Source organism: Hypanus sabinus, chromosome 5 (genome assembly GCF_030144855.1).
Source record: "Hypanus sabinus isolate sHypSab1 chromosome 5, sHypSab1.hap1, whole genome shotgun sequence".
NCBI lineage: Eukaryota > Metazoa > Chordata > Chondrichthyes > Myliobatiformes > Dasyatidae > Hypanus > Hypanus sabinus.
Genome location: NC_082710.1, coordinates 158,472,698 through 158,485,382, shown reverse-complemented (window position 1 = coordinate 158,485,382; position 12,685 = coordinate 158,472,698). Strand labels below are relative to the sequence as shown.

At 49.9% G+C, this 12,685-nt stretch overlaps 1 protein-coding gene across 11 annotated transcripts in view; it reads left to right on the top strand.

Annotated features, from left to right (window-relative positions):
* Positions 1–12,685, top strand: part of syngap1a (synaptic Ras GTPase activating protein 1a) — a 640,363-nt gene that overhangs the window by 341,525 nt on the left and 286,153 nt on the right. For 2 of the 11 annotated variants that reach the window (XM_059970725.1, XM_059970724.1), the window contains exon 1: positions 54–257. The exons of the other annotated variants lie outside the window; for them this stretch is intronic. In XM_059970725.1, the coding sequence (XP_059826708.1) occupies positions 156–257 (102 nt within the window). In that variant the 5' untranslated portion in view covers positions 54–155. Of the gene's footprint in view, positions 1–53; positions 258–12,685 lie in introns of those variants that run through there. 11 annotated transcript variants of the gene reach the window in all.

The following is a 12,685-nucleotide window of genomic DNA, read 5'->3' as shown; positions in this document are numbered from 1 at the left end:
GGGTGATTGCCACCCAGCGGATGGGGGAAGGGGGAATTGAACCTTGCCGGTGACATCACAGCCGCAGAGCTGCTGTGCTGTGGAAACCAGAGGAGGGCTGTCGGTGGGGCTGAGGGTGAGGGTGAGCGTGCGCTGGGCAGCGAAGGAAGGAAGTTATGAGCCTGAGGCGTTTCCTGCGCGGACGGAGCATCTCGCTGAGACTGCGGCATGCCCGACCTAAGCCAGAACACCCCCTCTCCCGATCCCTGCGGATAAAGGTAACACCCCATCGGCCTCCCTGCTCCTGCCGCACCTGTCTAACCTGTTCGGAAAGCAGTTCAGCCTGGCGTAGCGAGCACTGAAACTGCCTGATCTGTGCAAAGGTGATCACCGTTCAGAGAGAGAGGACCTTCCCCAACCCACTGTCTGATCTGAGAGTACTACAACACTCGGCCAGAACTGACCGAATCCATGCGCTCCCTGTGCCTCTTTAATCCCTTGCAGGCCCATAGAAGGAAGTAATTCAGCCTGTCTTTCCATGCCAACCTGCAGAAACCCACGCTCCCCAGTAATTGTCATCCTCTTAAACACTCCAGCACATAAACAGGTCCTTTGGCCCAAGATGTCCGGACCAACCACGACAACAAAATCAACTAAAGTATCGATATCAGTCCATTGTATGCATATTCCAATGTCTGCCTGAAGGCCACTGTCGGATCTGCTTCCATTACCACCCCAGGCAGTCCTTCCTTTGTACCTGCACATCTCTGTTTAAAACATCCTGACTGGCACATCAGCTGTATACCTGCTAGCATTTGATAACACACCCTGGGAGAAAGAGTCTGATTATATACGCTGTCTGCTCCTCTCGTAATTCTATAAACCTCTATCAGGTCTCCACTCAGCCTTCGATATTCCAAAGAAAACAGTCCGAGAGTATTCAGCCTCCAACCGACCTTTCTCCCACCCCACCAAGATTCCACCCTTCACCCTACACACTGGGGACAACCTACAGCGGCCAATGAACCCAAAACCCGCACTTCCCACTTCTACTTCTCCCTGGCTCGGACTGCCTCCCCCACCCAGTCCCATTCTCACATCTCTCCCTTGCTTGCTTTCTCTTTCTCTCTTTCCCCATCCCCCACTCTACCCCTCTCCCTCTCTCCCTCTCTTCCCCTCCCTCCCCATCCCTCCCCTCTCCCTACTCTCCCCTCCTCACTCCTCTTCCCTCCCACTCTCTATCCCTACCCCTCTCCCTCTACCCCCTCCCCTACCTCTCCCAACTACCCTCTCCCTGACTCTTCCCCCTCCCCTTCCCCTTCCCTCCCCTTCCCCTTCATCCCTTCACTCCTCTTCGCCCCCTCCCCCCTCTGATACACTCACTCTCCAAGACACACATACACACACCTGTCCATGGACACACCTGCAGTATATTTCCCTAAATAAATGCAAAAACATGCTGTCAGCCAGGCCTGCTCACTGTTACAACCTAACACACAATTAAAACACTGTCGGTTTATATGGCCTCTGTAAAATCAGGAAAACATCCAGGTGTTATTGGAGGTGTGTGGAACAAGTTGCCAGAGGATGTGATTATTGTTTTGAAGCGTTTTGGACATGGATCAGAAAGGTTCAGAGGGATATGGGCCAAACATAGGCGAATGGGACTAGCATCTCGGTCAGCATGGACTTGTTGGGCCGAAAGGCCCGTTTCTTTGCTGTATAATTCCCCATGGACTCCCCATGGAACCATCAACCTGACCCAGATTCAAACCTTTGCCCAGACACTGGGGGACACTTACAGCAGAAAGTTACCCCACTGATTCAGCCGCCTTGTGGGAGGAATCTTTGGCACCCAGGGGAAACCCACATGTGCATGAGGCGAATGTGCACCTATCTTGTGCATTTGTGAACCTTGCTCTCCCTTCCGCCCCAACACCTTCCCCTCCTTCCCTCCCCCTCTCTCCTTCTTCCACACCCACAACACCCCTTCAGTCTGCTTCTCTCCCTCTCCCCCTCCTGTGGAAGGGAACGAGAGCACCCAGGGATCTCAGTTAGCACCGGGGGTTGGTACAGAAACTGAGTCTCCAGCATTGAGAGGTAACAGCTTTGTCCACTGCACCACCGTGGAAACCAACAGTTCTGTTGGTTTCTGCACCCAGGTACCAATCAGTTTCCCTTAGGGTCATTGCCGTTTGAAACTGCCTCAAACAGCATTACAGGTAACTATCACGTTAACCAGGGGCTAAACCCGCTGAGTTCCTCCAGCAGCTTGTTCCCTCCTTCGTGTTCCAGAGCCAGCAGTCTTCCTGCCTGCATGTGCACTGATCAGCTCACACATCTGAGCTCTTTCATGCAACAGAGGCCAGTGCAGAGGAAAGCCAGGCCAGGGTGGGGGTGGGGGTGGCCCATACCCCGGGACTCGCACCCGGTGGGACTCAACTGGGACCACTGCCACCAATCGGTTGTGGGGAACACGTCCTGTGACCTGACCCACTGTCTCTCTGTGTCTGGTAACAGACCTCTCCCTCCCTTCCGCTCCATCCCTCCCTCATCTCCTCCCATCCCTCTCCATCCAACACCTCCACCAACCACTGCCTCCCTCCCTCCTGTCCGAGACTTCCCCCTCGCTAGCCTCCCTCCCTCTTTCACACATCCCTCTCTGTACCTCCCTCCATCACCCTCTCTCACACCTCCTCCATCCACACCATCCCAGTGTGCCCACACTGCCCTCTACCTTCCTCCCTCTTCCCCTCCCCCACTCACTCTGCACTAGTTCCTCCCGTTCTCAGGCTTCCCTCTCTCTCCCATTCCATGTACACAGTGGCACTGAGAGTACCCCCACCCTGGTCCTCACAAAGCTCAAGCACTCCACAGGAGAGAATCAGCCACTTACTTGCTGCAGCCGTTTGACACCACTTGATTTGCCATCAGCCCACTGAGCAGTATAGAAAGCGTCACCCACACTTTGCCTCCTTGCATCCTCCCGACGATCCCAAAGTTGCTGCATTCTCTCATCCCTGCTGCTGGGCTCAGAGCTGAGAGGTGACTGGTCCACAAGGACGAGCCTACGAGTCATGGGGTTATGGATTGCCGAGGTTACTGGGTGATAGGGCAGTCCTGAGGGGTCAGATGGTGTAACCCCACCTCTTCGTGCACACTGTTTTTAGTGTTTTATTGTAACTCTGGTGCCCCAGAGACAGGGTTTGAGTGTTAACACGGGCCCATGTGGTAACATACTGGATGAGCCATTCCCATATGCCCTTACAGTCCAGCATGAGTAGGGAATGTCATGGGATCATCATAGTATTATGTCTGATGGTCAACATGGTGGGCTGAAGTGCCTGCCTCCATACTGTTAGTAAACGAGAGCTGGATGGTTAGCATGGACCTAGTGGCACCTGTGTCAGCCAGTGATTATTATGACCCACTTGTCAGTCTCCCATTGCCCATTGTGAAGAAAGTTTTGGGGGCAGAAGTGGGGACCTTGGAACCAGGAGCTCCATCCCATCCTCCGGTCTGTAGCTTGAAACTGGGGCTGACTAGGTAGCAAAGACTGAAGGTCAAGTCAAATCAAAGTCCTGCTCAGTCCAGGTGATGTATAGGTGCCATGAAAATCTGGCAGCAGCATCACAGACACGTTGGGTCGGATGCGTTCACAAGAAAAGCAGAAGTTAGCATAAATTATACATGGAAGAACACAACTAACACAAAGAGCAAAGTGGTCGCAGTGTTGTGATACTGAGGAATTGGTTCAGGCTGTGCAGGTTGGTTCAAGAACCGAATGGTTGAAGGGAGGTAGCTGTAGTTGAACCTGGTGGTGTGGGACTTCAGGCTTCTGGACCTCCAGCCAAACGTTAGCTGCGGGAAGATCAAGTCGTCACTTTTTATTGTCATTTTGACCATAACTGCTGGTACAGTACATAGTAAAAATGAGACAATGTTTTTTCAGGACCATGGTGTTACATGACACAGTACAAAAACTAGACTGAGCTACGTAAAAAACTACACTAGACTGCAGACCTGCCCAAGACTACATAAAGTGCATAAAATAGTGCAGGCATTACAATAAATAATTAACAAGCCAATAGAGCAGTAAGGTGTCAGTCCAGGCTCTGGGTATTGAGGAGTCTGATAGCTTGGAGGAAGAAACTGTTTTATAGTCTGGTCGTGAGAACCCGAATGCTTCGGTGCCTTTTCCCAGATGGTAGGAGGGAGAAGAATTTGTATGAGTGGTGCGTGGGGTCTTTCATAATGCTGTTTGCTTTGTGGATGTAGTGTGTAGTGTAAATGTCTGTAATGACAGGAAGAGAGACCCCGATGATCTTCTCAGCTGACCTCACTATCTACTGCAGGGTCTTGTGATCCGAGATGGTGCAATTTCCAAACCAGGCAGTGAAGCAGCTGCTCAGGATGCTCTCAATACAACCTCTGTAGAATGTGATGAGGATGGGGGGTGGGAGATGGACTTTCCTCAGCCTTCGCAGAAAGTAGAGACGCTGCTGGGCTTTCTTTGCTATGGGGCTGGTGTTGAGGAACCAGGTGAGATTCTCCGCCAGGTGAACACCAAGGAATTTGGTGCTCTTAACGATCTTTACTGAGGAGCCGTCGATGTTCAGCGGTCGCTCCGTGCCCTGCTGAAGTCAACAACCATCTCTTTTGTTCACATTCAGAGACAGGTTTTTGGCGCTACCCCAGTCTGTTAGCCGCTGTACCTCCTCTCTGTATGCTGACTCATCGTTCTTGCTGATGAGACCCACCACGGTCGTGTCATCGGCGAACTTGATGATGTGGTTCGAGCTGTGTGTTGCAGCACAGTCATGGGTCAGCAGAGTGAACAGCAGTTGACTGAGCACACAGCCCTTGGGGGCCCCCATGCTCAGTGTGATGGTGTTGGAGATGCTGCTCCCGATCCGGACTGACTGAGGTCTCCCAGTCAGGAAGTCTAGGATCCAGTTGCAGAGGGAGGTGTTCAGGCCCAGTAGGTTCAGCTTTCCAATCAGTTTCTGAGGGATGATTGTGTTGAATGCTGAACTGAAGTCTGTGAACAGCGTTGGAACGTATGTGTCTTTTTTGTCCAGGTGGGTTTTGTCCAACAACACACACAAAATGCTGGTGGAGCACAGCAGGCCAGGCAGCATCTATAGGGAGAAGCACTGTCGACGTTTAGATGGCTTGGCCCAGATGGTGGCCGTCATTGTTGATAGACATTGCCTTCTTGAGGTAGCGCCTCCTGTAGATGCTACCGATGGTGGGGAGGGATGCGTATTGGGCTGGGTCCACTAATCTCTGCAGCTTTCTACACTCCTGTATATTTGAATTGCCACATGAGACCATAATGTGACCAATTGGGACACCTACAGGACATCTGTAGAAGTTTGTCACAGTATGCGCCTTGTGCAAGTGTGTTATTAGGGGCTTGTCTGGCGATGTGTCCAGCCACAAGGAGAAAGATTAGTGGGGTTGTGAAAGAGAACTTTTTCCTGCTCCCAGGATGGTTGGAATCTGGAACGTAATGGTGAAGTATCGAGATAAGTACTTGAATCACCTCGGTGTAGGAGGTTACGGACTGATTGCTGGTAACTGGGATTAGTGTCGATGGACAGAAAGGAGATGGTGGGCCAAAGCGCCTGTTTCTGTGCTGTACACATTTGCAACTGAAAGATGCTAATACCACCGTTAAAGAACCATTGTTTGCAACTTAACTTATGTTATCTGTTAATGAACATTGGTTTCTCTAACTTCCATTAATGCCACTCCTCCTCTTCTTACCCCATCCCTTATTTACATCTATTTTACCCCCTTTCTCTCTCTCTGTCCCTCTCACAATCACTCCTTGCCTGCTCTCCATTTCCCTCTAGTGCTCCCCTCCCCCCTCTTTCTCCCTAGGCCTCCCATCCCATGATCCTTTCCCTTCTCCAGCTCTGTGTCCCTTTTGCCAATCAACTTTCCAACTCTTAGCTTCATCCCTCCCCCTCCTGTCTTCTACTATCATTTCCGATCTCCCCCTCCCCCTCCCACTTTCAAATCTCTTACTATCTCTTTTCTCAGTTAGTCCTGACGAAGGGTCTCGACCCAAAACGTCGACTGTACTTCTTCCTATAGATGCTGCCTGGCCTGCTGCATTCCACCAGCATTTTGTGTGCGTTGCTTCAGGTTTCCAGCATCTGCACAATCTCTAGTGTTCCAGAATTGTGTTTGCTTTCCATTTATATTATCCTCACACATTCCTATCAGCTGCCCCCAAATCCTACACCTCACTCTCACCAGGTCACTTACAGCAGCCAGTTGATCCACTGGCCCACAACATGCACTCTAGACCCCATAGAACTCATTCCTACTGGTTCCCTCTTCCCCCTCCCCTCACTGTTCCCATCTGCCCTCCCCACCTCACTCACTTAATTCAATGCTCCACCTTCCTCTCCCATTCGGCTCCACCATCTGCAGCCTGTTGGTACGTCTGCCTATTACCACACAGCCTCTTCCCCCTCACTTGGTCTCACTCATTCCCCTCTCTCCACCTTCCTGTTCTGCCCCCTTCCCCCCCCCCCACACTTCTTCCTCAGTTGTGGTGAAGGGTCTCGGCTAGAAATGTTTGTTCCTTTCCATAGATGCTGCCTGACTTGCTGAATTCATCCAGCATTTTGAGTGTGTGTACCTCTTGTCACTATTTCCACCTGCGTCCACTTAATACCCTCCAGTTCTTGGTCCCAACCCTCCCCCTTCACCACTTTATACTGGAAACCTCCCCTCAACATTTTCAGTCCACATGAAGGGTCTCGACTTGAAATTTGCTCTCCACCCCTTCCTCCCTCTGATGCTGCCCAACCTGCGGCGTTCCCCAGCAGTTTGTAACTGCAGATTCTGCACCCTTGCAAACAGGAGCACGAGAAATCCAAAGGAACACACACAAAATGCTGCAGGAACTGGTCAAGTAGGTATTTGGTGAAGATATTTTGTGACTTCACAAACTCTGGTTAAGTGTCTCAGCTCGAAGTACTGACTGCTTAAGACCATAAAACCGTAAGACATTGGAGCAAAATTCAGCCCACTGAGTCTGCACTGCCATTTCAACATGCTCAATTTATTTTCTGTCTCAATCCCATTCTCCTGACTCCTCCTGTGACTTCCTTACTATTCCAGGACCTCCGCTTTAAATACATCCAGTGACTTGGCCTCCACAGCCATACGTGGCAATGAATGCCAGATTCATCACCCTCTGGCTAAAGAAATTCCTCCTCGCCTCTGTTTTAAAGTGAACTTATTGTTTCTCCCCTCCATAGATGCTGCTTGACTTGCTGAGTCCCCCCGGCATTTTGTGCATGTGTTGCTTCAGGTTTCCAGCATCTGCAGAATCTCTAGTGTTTATGATTTGCGCCTTCACAAAATATCATCTGCCAGCAATGTCACCCCTCCCCCTAAAGTAAATTCCTATTATCACGATACACCCAGCTGTGTTTGAGGAACTCGGAGAGAAATCTCTGATTAGTTGTCATTGCCGCTACGCTCTCCTGGTGATAGATTGCCCCACTCTGTACATTTTTAACTCTTTCCTTCCCCCAAATAAACTAGGTCCAACAGTCGCTGGGTTTTTCAGCCAAATCACAGGCTGGACTGGGACAATTTTCTGAGGCGGTGTTCTCTGCCCAAAATATTTTCTCAGTGCAACTTGTGAACCATTCAACTGAAACTAAACCATAAACTAAGCCGGTTGTGCCCCAGAGAGCAGCGTGCAGGAAAGGACTCCACCCCACCTTTTCATTCATGAACCCCGCTGGACTGGTGAACCTGTGGCAGGTCAGAGACCAGAGATCACCTTCCGTGGCCCCTGTGTCAGCAGAGTTGAAGAGGAAATGGAGAATGGTGCAGCGGGCAGGCGCCCGGAGACCTGGCTTTGATCCTGACCTCCGGCATTTAGATCCGTTGCGCGACAAGGCCCAGAGACCTAGGTTTGATCCCGACCTCCAGCATTGTATGTATGTGAGTGGAATTTGCACATTCTCCCGGTGACCACATGGGCTTCCCCGGGGTACTCCCACACCCCCAATGACGTGTGGGTAGGGGCATTAATTGTCCACAATGTGTAGGCAAGTTATCAAGTCAGAAGGGATGGTGTAGCGTGGGAAATTAAGTTACCAGGAGAATTAATGGGGAAGCACAAGAGATTCAGCAGACGCTGGAACAGGTACACAAAATACTGGAGGAGCTCAGCAGGTCCTGCAGCATCTACGGAGAGAAATAAAGAGTCGACATTTTAGCCCAATACCCTTCATGGGAGCCTGGACCAGGTGGGATGAAGGGAGAGAGAGTTACCCCAGTTATTTTCCTGAATTGTTGGAGGTTGAATCAGGAGTCTTTGGGAAATAACTGAGCACATATCTCAACTCAGTGTCCATTGTCCATTCTGAAATTATTCTTCGACTGAACCTGGCCAACCTCTCCCTAAAACTCAGGCTCCCTCATCCTGTCAGAAAGTACAGACCTAAATACACAGGAGTGAAGCACCAAACAGAATCAGGGCAAGGGAAAGATGGTCAGAGATCAAAACATTGGTACCTTATCTGGATATATAACTGCACATGGAATAATTCAGGTGAACTGATGGCATCAAGCAGCAAGTGAGATCTTGGGGTCTGGAGAGAGGACCGCATGGGACATAGCTAAATAAATCAAAACTAGGTTCTCTGGTGTTTAATGTTAAAGATTCCTAAAACATCGAAACAGTCCCTTCAGCCCATCAAGTTTGTGCCAGCTATCGACAATGATCCCATTTTGTTCTGACCACATTCCCACCAACTGCCCCCACCCAACATTCTACCCCACGCCCATATACGAGGAGAACAATTTACCAATTAACCCACCGACCCACATGTGTCTGGGATGTGGGAGGGAACCAGAGCACCCGGAGGAAACCCACACAGAGACAGCGCCGGAGGTTGGGATTGATCCTGGTTCACGGAGCTGTGAGACAGCACCTCTCCCCGCTGTGCACTAGGCCGCCCCCACACGTATATAAAACAGAAAATAGAAGCTATGACGGATGTAAATTGTGCCACCTCCCCTAGTGCTGGAAGTGAATGAGCGAGCAGCTTCATTTACTCCGTTTTCCTTTGCAAAGAGCATGCATAAATCAACTGCCCCTGGGGAGAATTCTTCACAGCTTCCCACGCCGACAGGCTGAAATTTGTTTGGAGCTCATGTACTGACCTGACTACCCATCCTCTACTGTAGCAAAACTCCCAAACCTTCTGTTCCCAAGTATATATGCACACTGACACAGACACTCATGCACACACTCACACTTACACAGACACACACAAACAAACACACATACTCACACTTAATACACTGATGCTAACACACAGGCACACACATTCACACACACACACACTTACACTTACACACAGACACACACACACACACACTCTTACACTTACACACGGACACAAGCACACACAGGCAGGGGCACAGATGCATAAAACACACACGTGCAAATTAACACATGCTGTATACTCACACCCACTCATGAACAAGCACATGTACACGTAGAGGCATCCACATAGACACACACACGCCATACACGTGCACTCACAGATACATGCACGCGTAGTCACACAAACACACACACATGTTCATACACATACTCACACATGCACTCGCATGTGCACACACACTTGCCTATGCATTCACACGCACCACCCACACTCCAAAGATTATCTGGAGCTCCAGCTGGCTGTGAAATTGTGCCTTATTTTGCAGCGAGATTGAGCTCAGTGTAACCCTGGAGACCTGTTGCTGAGAGCTGTTCTCGTTAACTACTTAATCAGTGCTCCTGGGATTGGTGTGGTGGAGGTTTTAGCGATGATCAGAGGCTTGCTTAGTGGCAATGATGGCTCTCTGTCACTAATTAAACAACGTAACAGTAGGTTCAACTTTGAAACAGCGATGGCCATTTCTGGGGAGGCGGTGCCCATCGTTGCCAGGGTTTACAGCAGGCAGAGAGTCTTCACTTACCTGACCAGCCCCATTCCCAGATGCTGCTCACCTTCCAATATCCAAACCCGTTCTCCAGTCCCAGAGACCACCTCCCTTCCTGGACACACCCTCCCTCAGATTCCCCTCCACCCACACCCTCCTTGCTCTCCACTCATGCTCCTTCGAACACCTTACCTCCATCTTCTTCCCCTCCGCGCCCCTCTCTTCCCCTCCCCTTGCTTCCGATCTACCATCCACATCCCTGACTTTCAACCCCTCTCTCCATCACCCCCACTCTCCCTCTTTCCCTTCCCCTCCGCACTCCCCTTGCCCACCTTACCATTCACACTCCCCTTTTCTCTCCTCTCCCGTTCATTTTCACCAGCACCTTCTCTTCCACACTGCCCTTGCCCAATCTCCCCTCCTCTCTTACCTTTCCCATCTGCTCTCCCCACCCCTCGACATACCCCCCTACCCTCACCTACTTTTGTCCCCCGCTCCATTCTTGCCATCCCCTCCCCTCGCCCATCTACCCCCTCCAACCACTTCACAATATCCTCTCCACTCCTCACTCACAGTGGTGCCCTTCCTCTTCCCCCTTTCCCCATCGAAGAGCTTGCGCATATTGTTGCCCATCCATCCACAGCCCCTCTGCAGCCCTCACCCTGCACTCCTTGCCGTGATCGGCCTGTAGACGCTGCACCCCCGGCTGGATTTTTTTGCAGCTGCTGGTCCCATTGTCGTGCCTAGTCTTCAATGATCCTCCAGGCAATTCTACCCGTTTACTATGCGCTCTGCCAAAAGGCCAACCCAGTGATTCAGCAGGCTCTTCCTTCCATCACTCCCTCCGGCCCTTCTGGCCGTCTGTTTTCTGTCTCACAGCTCCGGTGACCTGGGTTCAATCCCAACCTCCAGCATTGTCGGTGTGTAGAGTTTGCATATTCTCCCTGTGACCACCTCGGTTTCCCCCAGGTGCTCTGGTTTCCTCCCACATCCCAGTGACCAGTGGGTAGATAAATCTCTAAGTTGTCCTTGGTGTGTGGTGGAAACTGGGGGGGGGGGGGGGAGGAGTGGATAGGAATGTGATGAGGGCAGTTGATGAGCAAAATTAGAGTGGAATGGGAATGGCATTGCCTTGAGAGCTGGCGTAGACTCAATGGGCCGAGCTGCCTCTGTCGTAATTAAGAGAGTGAGGGTCCTGTCCAGGGTCTCATCTTTGAGAGCTGTTTGTAACCCAGGCAGTCGCTGCATACACACTGTAGATCAGCCATCACAACATGTCAGGCATTCATAACCTGGGAGAGTCCTGTGCATCACTTGACAACTGTGGGGTTCGATCCTTCAGCAGTCTAAATAACACCTTTGTTAGGCCCCATTTGTGCAGTGCTGGTCACTCCATTACAGAAAGGATGAGAAGGCTTTGCACAGAGTGCAGAAGAGGTGTAGCAAGGTACTGCCTGGGTTAGAGAGCTGATGCTATACAGGAGAGGTTGGACAAACTGAGTTGTTTTCTCAGGAATGGCAGAGGCTGAAGGAAGACCTAATAGAAATACTGTATGTTTGTAAAGTTTTGAGCGACATAGATTGGGTAGATGATTTTTACCCAGGGTAGAAATTTCAGGGTAGAAAGGGCTCTGTGTTGATGTTCAGAAATCTCTGTGTTATTGGCTTGTTATTTTGCTGTTTGCACAATTTGTTCTTTTTTTTTTTAGCACTTCGGGTGCTCAATATTTTCTTTGAGTGGGTTCCATGGTGCTTCTTTGTTTCATGGCTGTCTGCAGCAAGACTAATCTCAGAGTTGTATAGTACATACTGTACATACTTTGATAATAAACGTACTTTGAATCATTGAAATCTCGAATACTGAAGGACTTGGGTTTAAGGTGAGAGAAGGAAAGACTGAAAGAGTTTTAGAAGGCAAAGTTTTTTTTTGGAACAGAAAATGCCAGGATTTTGAAATGTGATTCCGGGGGAGGTGGTAAAGGCAGATGGATTGGAAATGTTTGGAAGGTATTTAGACAAGTGGGAAATAGAGGGTTGTGGATCATGACCAGGCAAGTGGGATCGGGTTGGTTGGCATTGTGGCTCGTACAGATATGAAGGGCTGAATGGTCTGTTCCTGTGCTGTACTCTACTAATTGTAAATTGGTTCATTATTGTCACATATACCAATGTGCAGTGAGAAAACTTCTGTCCTACATGCCATCCATGCAGATCATTTCATCACATCGCTGCCTTAAGGCAGAATAAGGTATTGCTTACAGAGAAACTGTAGTGCAGGCAGACAATAAGCTGAAAGACCATGCTGAGCAGGTGAAATTTAAATTGGTAAATTGATTTACTGTTGTACCAATGTACTCTTGTGTTATACGTTTTGGGTGTGCATTGTGAAGTTGGCATTGCAATGGTTAAACGGACACCAGAGAGTCAATGATCCACCCAGTTGCACTCACTCAGGTTGTGTGATATCTATCTGGATAGCTCTGCAGTTATGTTGGGGACCTGCAGGTGGCAGCACAGCCCTGCCAATGACAAGCCAGTCTCAGGTTAGTTTAGTTTGGTATATTATTGCCATCACATAGACAGTAAAAACTTGTCTTGCATTCTGTTCATACAGATCACTTCATTATACGGTGCATTGAGGTAGTACAAGGTAAATCGATAACAGAATGCAGAATATAGAACAGAGACAGTGCAGGTAGAAAATAAAATGCAGGTGGATTGTGAGGTC